Here is a 12,895-nt window from a genome sequence, read left to right on the forward strand (position 1 = left end):
AACCCCCAGGTGTTATTTAGAAACCATGGTAATCCCCATTACAGGCTAGATAGCAAAAAAAGAAGCTCAACAGGTAAATACCCATCACTCGCTACTCTATTGTGCACCACATTTGTCCCTACAAAACAGTACACGTTGCATGCAGAATTTTACTGGCCTTGTACCTGGCCATGTGACTCTTTACCAGGTTAGAAACATAGTGGCTTACAGAAAAGTATTTTGGGTGATTCTCTGTTAAAGGACAAGGGAAGTTAAACTAAAAAAGTAGGGTAGAAATGTTGTACATGATGTTTTGTGCTTCTGTACCAGCCCAAGGCAACCATAGCCCTTTAGCAGTAAAGATCTGTGTCTCCAAAGATGCCCCAGTAGCTCCCCATCTTCTTTTCTGCTGATTCACTGCACATGCTCTGTGCTTCTGTCACTTACTGAGCTTAGGGAGCCACTCACAATATACAGTACATATAGAATAGAAATGTCACAATATAAGGCTGATTAGTAATTAATACACATAATTACTACATGGCAGCACAGAAACCAGTGCAATTAGCATCAGAATTTAATAATCAGCAAACCTGTAGCATCAGCTTATAGAACAGCCAGGGAAGCTCATTTTCTGCTGGATAATTAGTGACGAGCCCTAAGCTTAGCTTCTCAACAGCCAATCAGAGCCCACTGAGCATGTGAGTGTCACAGACACTTTCCAAGATGGTGACCCCCTGTGACAAGTTTGAAGTCCTGGATCATTGCTGCTATTGACAAGCTGAAACTTTAGCCTCGTGCAATAAGTTCACTATATAAAATATGCCATTTTTAGCCACATTCATTTTTAGGGTTTAGTTCTCCTTTAAAACATTGCACATGAAAACATTTGTATTGGCTCAATGCATATAATTAACCACAATTTACAAGTTTAGTTTCAGTTCTCCTTTCACCCTTTCTCCGTTCTATGAATCATGTCTCAGGCCACCCAACACTTAAAGGATGTTAATGCAGAGCTGGGATCTGTAATCAAACTGAGCTGGTGTTTAGCCTACCCAGTTATATGTGGTTAGCAGTTTGCGGTCCAGTAAATATTCTAACTTCTGTCACATTTATTCCAACAGCATAATGATTTCCCTTTTAGTGTCACAAATCCTTAGATACTGAGTCATAATGTTTTCCACTCCAGGGCTGATTACCGGTATGTTTACCCATTAGGATGACAGTGGGCGTTTATAACGGATAATTGGCCCTTTACATGGAAGTTATTGGACAACTCTGACCCAGATGGTTCTTGTTTCCTTTTTATAAAGGCCGCTATCCCCATGCCCTATAGTTAAAGGAGAAGTAAACCCTTAAAATGAATGTGGCTAAAAATGTCATATATTATATAGTGAACTTATTGCACCAGACTAAAGTGTCAGCTTGTCAATAGCAGCAATGATCCAGGACTTCAAACATGTCACAGGGGGTCACCATCTTGGAAAGTGTCTGTGACACTCACATGCTCAGTGGGCTCTGATTGGCTGTTGAGAAGCTAAGCTTAGGGCTCGTCACTAGGGATGTAGCGAACTGTTCGCCGGCGAACTAGTTCGCGCGAACTTCGACTGTTCGCGTCCGCCGAATGTTCGCGAACGTCGTGCGACGTTCGCCAATATGTGTTCGCGTTCGATTCGAACAAAAATCGTTTGACCATTCGACCATTCGATTCCTTCGACCGCTAAAATCGAAGGATTTTCGTTCGAATCGAACGATCAAAGCCATTCGATTGAATGAAATCATTCGATCGAATGGTTTCGATCGTTCGATTCGAACGAAAATCCTTCGATCGAACGATTAAAATCCTTCGATCGTTCGAATCGAACGATTTTGCGGATGTTCGAAGTTCGCGAACTGTTCGCGAACTGTTCGCATTTTTGCCGGTGTTCGCGAACGGCGTTCGCGAACACATAAACGGCAGTTCGCTACATCCCTACTCGTCACTAATTATCCAGCAGAAAATGAGCTTCCCCTGTAATATAAGCTGATGCTACAGGTTTGCTGATTATTAAATTCTGATGCCAATTGCACTGGTTTCTGTGCTGCCATGTAGTAATTATGTGTATTAATTACGAATCAGCCTTATATTGTGACATTTCTATTCTATGTGTACTGTATATTGTGAGTGGCTCCCTAAGCTCAGTAAGTGACAGCAGGACAGAGCATGTGCAGTGAATCAGCAGAAAAGAAGATGGGGAGCTACTGGGGCATCTTTGGAGACACAGATCTTTACTGCTAAAGGGCTGTGGTTGCCTTGGACTGGTACAGAAGCACAAAACATAATGTACAAATTTCTAACTACTTCTTTAGTTAGGCTTTAGTTCTCCTTTAAAGGAGAATTCAACCCCTAGGCGCAAAAATCCCTCCCCTGCGTAGGCACAGCTCCCTCCTCCCCCCGGGCAAATGCCCCTAACTTGTTACTTACCCCTCCTTCTAGGTCCTCTCCAGCGGAGTTCACGGCAGCCATCTTCTCCCGAGCGCTCTTCCTGTAGTCATCGGCATTTGGTGGCACATGCGCAGTAGGAGGCATATTCCGGTTCGGATCTACTGCGCATGCGCCGAAAGTCACGAAGTTTGCGAAACTTAGTGACTTTCGGGCGCATGCGCAGTAGCTCCGTACTGGCAAATGCCTCCAACTGCGCAACTACGCAAGGGTGGGGGGAGGGATTTTTGAATTCTCCTTTAAAGGAATGTCTTAGTCACTTCCCTCTTAAGATATCTCCAAGCACCCTCTGCCCAAGGTCTTATCCTGTGATTCTGTTTTGGCTTAATTGTATTTGATAGAATATATAAAATCTAGCCCTATGGCTGATGTCTAACGTAACTGCGCATCTTGAATTTCCACAGCCGACTCAACCAGTGTTAGCAGCCTGACACTATCCAGCGGGCACACCAAACGAATTGCTTTCCTGTTTGATTCTACCCTCACTGCCTTTTTGATGATGGGAAACCTTTCCCCGGTATGTATTTAAAATTGTCTTTTCTGCCAGCTTATTAGCCACGATGAAGATGGCAAATTGTAAGCTCTTCAGCACTTGTCCTTTTTTCAACAATGAAACTTTGTGGGGGCTTCTTGCCGATAGCTTGGCTTCACATAGACGTCTTCTAATTGTAACTTTACTCTTTCTTTCATCTTCCTGGAGATGATCATTGGCTGAGTCTTTGCCATTTTGGCTATTTTTCTATCCATTCCAATGGTCATTTTCCTTTTCTTCCACATCTTTCAGGTTTTGGTGCCATTTTAAAAGTATTTGAGATCATTTTAGCTGAGCAGACTATCATTTTCTGCACTTCTTTATATGTTCCCCTCTTCAATAAACTTTAATCAAAGTTCTCTGTTCTTCTGAACAATGTCTGGAACGAGCCATTTGGCTCAGATTTTCAGAAAGAAATACACTATAACCAGCAGCACAACATTTGCGCTTTCCTTAAATATGGCCCGGAATTGACTGTTTTGTCACAGAATGAATGAGCTCACTAATTGAACTCCACACTGATATTATTTAGAACAAGCTATTATTATTTATAACACTGCTATTATTTGGAACAAGCCTCAATGAATGATTTAATGACACAGAATCAGCAGCAAGTCATGACACCTACTAGTAAATTATTTGCCATATAGAAATATAATTTCTACCAAAAACAGTGATTGATCAGGTTAGTGATGTCGGACTGCTGTTATTCTGAACACAACTGTATGACTTGTGTTGGTGTCTCTCGACATGCTTCATGAGTTCTTGTTCATATAAAGGCTTATTGAGGTTTGCACTTGGTCCATACATTGTGAAATGGCCAGTAGGATGCCAGGCAAAGGCATGGCAGGCCATGAAGCTTTAGAGGACATCTTTGGAAGCTCAGACCATTGCTCTATAAGGGCTGCTGTGTATAATAAATGGTACTATGCTGAATGTTTAAGTTTAAATACTTCATGCTTAAGTATTCATTATTCAGAAAACACATTAACATCATATTTTCTCGACCTTTTTATCTTTTACAGAACCTAAAGAGTCACGCAGTTACCATGTTTGAAGTTGGCAAACTGTCAGACGAGTCTTTGGACAGCTTCCTTGTTGAGCTGGAAAAGGTAACACATGACCAGGCAGATCCAGCAACACTCGGGTCTCTGCAACATCAGAGATCCTTTTATTTCTTTATAGGGTATTGCCTTATGTTCTTCTTAAAAATATAGTTTCTTTGCTGTAGACATACAACTGACTCATATTAAAGTCACAGTACAGTGTTTTTTTTATATATATATATATTTAACACTTTCCCAAAAGACACGTAATCCACATAAAAAGAGCTTGTCTACTCAAACGGGTTTAACCCAAAGGGTTGCCTTATAAGCGGGCACATGCACCATTTGCACACTAGACTGGTGCTTCAGACATTACTCTGCCTGGAGATTGGGTAGGCGTAGCCACGCGCAGCAGTAATTTGCAACAAATCAGAGGAAAAATAGATACTAGAATGTATTGGTCCTTTACAGATATGGGAAATATTCTACAGAGAAGAACTTTAGGAAAGCTCCACCCCCCATGTTCTGCCTTGGATAAAGGATGCCTTCATCTTCTTTTCCTAGGTTCAAAGCACAGGGGAAGGGGAAGCACAGAGGTACTTTGATCATGCACTTACTATGAGAAACACTATCCTTTTTCTACGACATAATAAGGATCTTGTGACACAACCTGAGCAAGTGAACACAGGTACAGAATTCTCTTCATACATACATACATACATACATACATACATACATACATATATACATACATACATACATATGCACAAAATAGCGGGTTATTTTCAATGCAGGTAAAGAAATACTTTATTGAACTCAACATTTAGATCCCGCACAGGGATCTTCGTCAAGAGAAATCTTTTCTCCTGACGAAGATCCCTGTGCGGGATTGAAATATCGAGTTCAATAAAGTATTTCTTTACCTGCATTGAAAATAACCCCGTGAGTGCCTCTATTTTGTGCATATACACTTACCCTTTCTGGCGAGCACCCGGGTATTTCTTATATTTACGGAGTGCACCTTTAGGACTTGGATACATACATACATACAGTACATATATACATACATACATACATACATAGATACAGTGGCCCAAAAGACTTTTAACAGTATTCAGATGATTCATCTTTTAGTATCCCCGTAGCAGTTGACAGTTTTTTTTACCGTTTTTGTTGGAATATGTTGGCAAATGCCCATTCTAATATTTTTTGGAAAAGACGTACAAAACATATAGGTATGCTATAAGCAGATGGAGCCTTTTCTTTTGTATATTTGCATTTATACACTCAGCGCTTGCATAATTACTTGTAATAACTTGTATACTGTACCGTTCTTATATAAGAATAATTGTTGCTTAGGTTTACCTCTGGATCTCCTGCGGTGTGAAAGCCTTTTGGGATTGGATCCTGCGACTTGCAGTAGAGTCTTAAACAAGAACTATGCACTCTTGGTTTCCATGGCACCTCTAACGAATGAGATCCGGCCAATCAGCAGCTGCACCCCTCAGGTATGCCTTAACCCTACAGACACACTCTCATCAGTCTATCCAGTCCATATTTGTTAAACTGAAAACAAATAGGTTTCACTGTAGCTCACTTATTACTTTTTTTGTTGCTCATCCCATGGGGGTATCCTGTGCCAATATCCCAAAGCAGATTCACCAAAGAAAAATTGTAAGTCTCAAGCAGTCGTTTGTAGCTGCAAATTTTATTGAGGAAGTGTATCACACAACATGTTTCAGGCTATGCCCTTATCAAGTGTGAAAAAACATACAAAGAAACGGCATTTTACCAATGACCTTCCACCTGTAACCTAGTGCATTATGGGTAACAGACTTAAAGGAGAACTAAACTCTTAATTAAAAAAACCCTACCCCCCCTACCCTACATAGACCACCCTCCCTTTTCCCCCAGCCTAGCTGCTACACCTGGTAAATGCTCCTAAATCTTTACTTACCCCTCGGTGCAGATTCAGAGTTCACGTGCGCCATCTTTTTCTCTTCGGTAATGCTTATTTTTCAAATTAACTTTTTTCACTTTCCAAATACCCAATCTTCCACAAAAGATTTGGCCAAATACTGGACTGCAAAATCCCCAAAAATTTCGCACACTGACTGTTTAAATAGAAAATGATTATGTGTTTGTATGTAAGCATATGTAATACCGCATTGCTTGTCTCAGACTGTTGCATATACCGTATTGCCAGCCAGAGAACATCATTCCCTGTAGCCTTGCACCACTGGAACTATTTCTCTTGCAGTTACTGTAACCAAGAATGTCTGAAATGAGGCAAGCAGTACCGGTAAATGCCAGGGACATCAGCATAGTGGTTTATTTTGCTGTGTATTTTCAATAAATCAAATACACAAATATTTTGTTTTTTGTGTAGCATATTGGACCTGCTATTCCTGAAATTAGCTCCATATGGTTTAAACTCTACATTTACCATGTATGCGGTCAAGGACCACCATCACTTTTGCTTTCGAAAGGAACCAGACTCAGGAAGCTGCCACATCCATTTCAGGTAAAGAGTTTGGATACTTGTAGTTTCTTTTATCCAGAGGTCGGTGTATATGATTGTTGGAAACATATCTAATGTGCAAAAATCCTCGTTTGACAATATGATCCCAGTATAATATAGAGCAGGGCAAATAATTTGGCAGTGCAATACTTTCTTTTGTATGAGATTCATTTAAAGGAGAAGAAAAGGTGCTATTTACTTGGGGGTGCCAAAAGTTAGGCACCCCAAGTGATTGTATATACTTACCTCACACCCCAGGCTGGTGCTCCTATCAGCAGAAATCGGCACCGGCCCAGCGTTATTCCAGTAAGTACCACGCATGTGCATTAGAGAGAAAAGCCGAACTTTACTGAAGAAATCGCCTTTCATTCTACTGTATGAATACCCAAACCCCAAACTTAATGTGCCCGATTCCAACAATCCACCTCCAAAAATCCAATTCCAAAAGGAGGATTGCTGTATCCCTCAAAAGAGCTTTTGGGGCAAAAAAAAGAAAAATATATAGTGCAGCGTTCTTAATCCAAACACACACCCAGAGTGCTTAAAATGCATTTATAAATCAGTGTGATAAAAAACTTTCACCTTCTAAGAACCTTAGTGAAAAGGTGTTTACTGTACATCAATTTCAGTGAAAAGCGATTAAGGGTATAATTTACACCCACACTTCGAGATGTGATTTTCTCATTGATGCATTATACTCACACACAGAAAGGAAATATTTCTGAATGTCTCAAAAACAAAGGCAGAGATCACCAGCTTCCAGTGTTCTTTCTTCCTTATGTGCAATAAAGAGTGGCATGTGCAGAAGTGGTTTTACAATTTTAATAAATAATTAAAAACACACAAATGATTCTCCATATAACCGCGGCAGCAGCACAAGGCTCTCGCCGTGTCCCAGTGAGCAACGAAATCACAGAGCACCAGGCAGCATTTGGGGTCATATAAAAAATCCAAATTTATTGAGAAAAATCATAAAATCATGATGAGCAAGCAAGTGAACATAGCCCCACGCTTAACGCGTTTCGTGGCCTCACGCCACTTCTTCAGAAGCACGGGGCCCCTCTTCTTCTAACTCTCTATATCTAGACATCCCACACCTGATTAAAACCATTAACTCATTACCACCCATATAAAAACTATCGTGAGACCAGGATCTTAGGAGGGAGATCTATATATATATCTCTTACCATAATCAAATGGAATATTATATCACCTATATGGATGGGAAAATATATAATCTTAAACATACATTAATCTAGAAAAAAATATATATAATAATAATAATAATAAAGACAGTTTAAGAAATTTAGTTAATTCATATATATACATATTAGATTGTTGTTACCATCTAAAATAGAGTACGTGGAAATATGCTAATCTCATTTATATAATAATTCTAAAAGAATCCTGATACTTAGACATATTAAATTAATATATATAATATATAATGTATGATAAATACATGAATGTACACGGCCACTAATATCAAATAAAGGGAAAACTACCCTCCCCGACAGCGTTGATCTATTTAGTCACAGAAACAGGAGAATTCACAGTCCCTGTTCAAGCCCCCATGAGTCTCTGTGGTTTTTAAATGATAAATCCAGGAGGCTTCCAATCTTCCTAGTTTATATTCAAAATCACCTCCTCTCACTTCCTTACGCGGTTTATCTATTACTTGGACTAGACTAGAGGTCTACTGTCCATGCGTCTGCCCTGGGAAATTTGAAGAAAAAAGAAGGAAGCTGATAGCTCCGTGGTGCTCGCTGTAATAACCCTTGTGCCGGTGCAGTTTTCTCCTGATCGGAGCACCAGCCCAGGGTGTGAGTTAAGTATTTACTGTATAATAACTTAGTGTAAGGCGCCCCAGGAGGCCTGGCGCGCATTCTTACCTTCAGACACGCCGGTCCCCGGGTGCCTCTGGCCGCAATTATGGGAAGACGCGCATGCGCAATGGCGGCATTGACGCGCATGCGTAATAATGGTGCATTGTGATGTCGGCAGACGCACTGATGTCACGTATGGCGCCAAATTCAAATAATAAAAGGCACTTTTGGCTTGTATTGAGTGCCCAAGATGGCTCTCCGTTTCCTGACTGCAGCTAAAGCCTTTATCGATTGGATCTTCTGAATTTTGCCTGTTTTCTGACCTCCGAACCTTGCTGCCTCCTTTTGACCCTCCGCCTGCCCACGACTTGTCTCTGCCTGACCCTTTTGTACCTTGTCTGCGATGTACCATGGCCTTGTTGAGGATCCCCGTCTATTCCACAGCGAAAGTTCTAGGGCCCCAAAAGGGCGTCGGGGGGGGGGAACTGGATTTAGGGGAGGGCTCCAGACCATAACTGTTACGGTCTGTAAGAAAATAGGAGCCCAAGGACCAACAAAATATACCCTTTAGGTGTAGTCGGAGAGTCCCACCTAAATCACAGATGTCACAATGCACTGTTATTGCGCATGCACATCGATGCCACCATTGCGCATGTGTGTCTTCGCATACTTGCGGCCAGAGGCATCCAGGGACCGGTGCGTCTGAAGGTAAGAATGCGCGCTGGTCTCCCGTGACGCCTTACACTTTTGGAACTTCCAGTTAAATATGCCTTTCCTTCTCCTTTAAGCAGAGAAAGCCTAATTGTACCTCTGTGTACTCTAGATGTGTATTCTCAGAGAGAGTTCTAATCTCCAAGCAGCACTGGAGAATAATTAAAACGTTACCAATATGCTATTTAATATATGGAAGATATGGATGGATAGCATTGTTGAGGCTGTGAAAATGAAATGCATTCACACAAATGGCAAATTATTTCAGGTCACACCCAACGACTGGAACATAAAACGTGAACAGCAGCCTTGGGCTATTTATTACTCTGATTATATATGATTATTATTATTATAATTTTGTTTGTGTCAGTTACTGTTTAGGGCAGAATGCAACTTGAGCTCAGTTCCCAGTGACAAAGAATCATGAATTGCTGTCATGTGCATGTGCTGTTATCTCTTGTAGATGTACGACCGGCTGCTAATAACCTCGTGGGGACATGATCCTGGTGTAGTTCCTACATCTAATGTATTAGTCATGTTGAATGATGCTTTGACTCACTCTGCAGTTCTCATTCAGGTATGTTGTTTCCAATGGGTATTAATGTTACCTGTCTTTACGTATCTGTCTGAGAGCAGGGATTTGGTTGACGGTAACCCTAGCTAAAACGGTTACATGTGGGTGTGTGCAAGAGGAGTACCTGGACCAGGTGAGTGGCCCACTTCTACTAAGCTGCTGCTCGTAGATCCTCTCTTTTCCTTGGCCCCAGCACGTCACATTACCGCACCCCCTGGTTGACGTTAATGATGCTGAACGCTGTGGCAAGGGGAAGCCGGAGCTGGGCAAATAAACTTGGAGGACAGTATCTGGCCCGCGGGCCATAGTTTGAGGACCCCAGTGTTAAAGCAAAACTGGGCCTGCTCATAAATAGGCTATGTTCTCTCGCTAGAGGTGGCCACACAATGGCTGATTTGCTAAGTATCCAACTGATCGTCCCACAGTCCATGCAGATACACATTGTACAGCTTACCCATCCGTACATATGGTTGGATAGTATTTGTTCGATTGATGAATAATGAATAATGATAATAAAATAATTCAAAACCGAGCCTCCCAATCTCTCTTGTAGTTGCTGGAATAACTGCATTTTATGTTCCGGTTTAGCGAGAATCAGTATAGAAACCTTCATAGAATAAATAAACATGAATATCTGAATTAAGAACAATTAAATATTTCCTGGGTTGCTGGAGGGGCCACAGAACAGATCAGGTTTGTATCTGGCCTTGCCAACTGCCGCGATCCCCAGGATTTGCTTTGTTGTATTAAAAAAGAAATTTGCATTACACTTCCTTCGAAATTCTTAATGAATAGTTGTCGTCTCTAATTGCCTGCTCGGTTCTATATCACAAAAGTACGGATTCCAATTCCATAACACTCTGCAGAACACAATAGCACTTAAGGTCTTTATCCTGTATAAATTTAATATGCGATTTGTCTTTCCAGTGTTTACTTTTATATTTACACACACATATATATATATATATAATCGGAAGGTAGGCGAGCACACACAGGTCTTAGTAGAAAAACAAATGGTGTTTATTAAACAAAAAAACTAACGTTTCGGCTAGCACTCTAGCCTTTCTCAAAGCTAGAGTGCTAGCCGAAACGTTAGTTTTTTTGTTTAATAAACACCATTTGTTTTTCTACTAAGACCTGTGTGTGCTCGCCTACCTTCCGATATCCACTATTATTTTGCTGTTAGCACCCAGGCAACAAGACCGTATAAACGAGCTGTGCTGGCTTCTTCCGCTCATTATATATATATATATATATATATATATATATATATATATATATATATATATATATATATATATATATATATTGTATTTTTATGCACTGTACAGCGATGCGGCTGCTTAACAATGCTTTACAAATAAAGTTATACATACATACACAATGAATTTAAGATCTCCAGCATGATGAGATTATTATTATTATTATTATACACTGACTTTTCATGATTGCTGTACCCTCTTCTCTGGCTTTTTGCGCTGCTGTAATAAAGGGGAATACATAATGAATTATATTTTGTGTTTTCATAGGGGCATGGACTTCATGGTATGGGAGAAACTGCACATGTGCCCTTCCCTTTTGATGAGGAAGAGCTACAAGGAGGTAACAGTTCTGCTGATAAATGCAGATTTATCTTTAATTATGAAGCACAGTAAAACTGCACGCAGACATATTAGTCACAATCTATCCCTAGAAAAAATAGCCGACAAATCAACTCATTTACACCAAGGGTAATCTGTTTTAACACAAGTCTGCTAGTACTGTATTACCCCAAACCGCACCTTGTCTTGAAGGGGTGGTTCAACTTTAGTATGTTATAGAATGACCAATTCTCAGCAACTTTTCAATTGGTTTTTATTTTTTATATTCTTTGAATTATTTCCTTCCTTCTTCTGACTCTTTCCAGCTTTCAAATGGGGGGGGGGGTCACTGACCCCGTCAAAAAACAAATGCTCTGTAAGGCTACAAATGTATTATTATTTCTCATCTTTTTATTTTTCATCTTTTTATTTTTCATCTTTCTATTCGGGCCTCTCCTATCCCTATTCCAGTCTCTTATTCAAATCAATGCATGGTTACTAATGTCATTTGGACCTTAGTAACCAGATTGCTGAAAGTGCAAACAGAAGAGCTGCTGAATAAAAAGCTAAATAACTCAAAAATACAAATAAAAAAAAATTAAAACCAATTGCAAATTGTCTTAGAATACCACTCTGTACATCATACTAAAAGTTAACGCAAAGGTGAACAACCCCTTTAAGGCTGTTAATATGAGGTATGGCAATACTGGAGCTGACCCTTATTATGGAACATTGTTGCCCATTTTATAACATACATTTTAGTTCCTTTTGGATTCCTGTGACACTGAGTAACGTTATAGGCTCATAAATGGTCTCATGGTTGATGGGTAAAATGTTTCCCCCCCTGTATCAACAGAATTCTCCAGTGTTAACATGGGGGTACACAGAGCCTTTAAAATATTAATGGACAAGCTGGATTTGGAACATTGCTGTGGCTATATCACAATGTTGAACCCTTCCAGGCCTCGTGTGATCCAGAGAAGACTGAGCAACACTTCCAATGGAAAAGGTAGGTCACTACTTCCGAATAAATGGTCTCAAGCGTCACTAGTAAGGTGATCTGGCATCCCATTATAGACCTCTCCCAGGACGTCCATTTCAAGAGGTGCAGTCACTCTTAAAGCTAAAGGCGCTGCAGCCTTTAAAGGAGAACTAAACCCTAAAAATTAACATGGACAAAAATGCCATATTTTATATAGTGAATTATTATATATTCTTGCACCAGCCTAAAGTTTCAGCTTGTCAATAGCAGCAATGGTCCAGGACTTCAAACTTGTCACAGGGGGTCACCATCTTGGAAAGTGTCTGTGACACTCACATGCTCAGTGGGCTCTGATTGGCTGTTGAGAAGCTAAGCTTAGGGCTCGTCACTAATTATCCAGCAGAAAATGAGCTTCCCTGGCTGTAATATAAGCTGATGCTACAGGGCTGATTATTAAATTCTGATACTAATTGCACTGGTTTCTGTGCTGCCATGTAGTAATTATGTGTATTAATTACTAATCAGCCTTATATTGTGACATTTCTATTCTATGTGTATTGTATATTGTGAGTGGGTCCCTAAGCTCAGTAAGTGACAGCAGCACAGAGCATGTGCAGTGAATCAGCAGAAAAGAAGATGGGGAGCTACTGGGGCATCTTTGG

At 40.4% G+C, this 12,895-nt stretch overlaps 1 protein-coding gene across 5 annotated transcripts in view; it reads left to right on the forward strand.

Annotated features, from left to right (window-relative positions):
- The window catches only part of fam91a1.S (family with sequence similarity 91 member A1 S homeolog), a 43,550-nt gene that overhangs the window by 22,634 nt on the left and 8,021 nt on the right, over positions 1–12,895 (forward strand). For all 5 annotated transcript variants that reach the window (XM_018223937.2, XM_018223938.2, XM_018223939.2 and 2 more), the window contains 8 exons: positions 2,866–2,978; positions 4,019–4,105; positions 4,604–4,727; positions 5,399–5,547; positions 6,429–6,563; positions 9,561–9,674; positions 11,201–11,273; positions 12,108–12,260. In XM_018223937.2, coding sequence (XP_018079426.2) covers positions 2,866–2,978; positions 4,019–4,105; positions 4,604–4,727; positions 5,399–5,547; positions 6,429–6,563; positions 9,561–9,674; positions 11,201–11,273; positions 12,108–12,260 — 948 coding nt within the window. The remainder of the gene's footprint in view (positions 1–2,865; positions 2,979–4,018; positions 4,106–4,603; positions 4,728–5,398; positions 5,548–6,428; positions 6,564–9,560; positions 9,675–11,200; positions 11,274–12,107; positions 12,261–12,895) is intronic.

Source organism: Xenopus laevis, chromosome 6S (genome assembly GCF_017654675.1).
Source record: "Xenopus laevis strain J_2021 chromosome 6S, Xenopus_laevis_v10.1, whole genome shotgun sequence".
NCBI classification, from domain to species: domain Eukaryota; kingdom Metazoa; phylum Chordata; class Amphibia; order Anura; family Pipidae; genus Xenopus; species Xenopus laevis.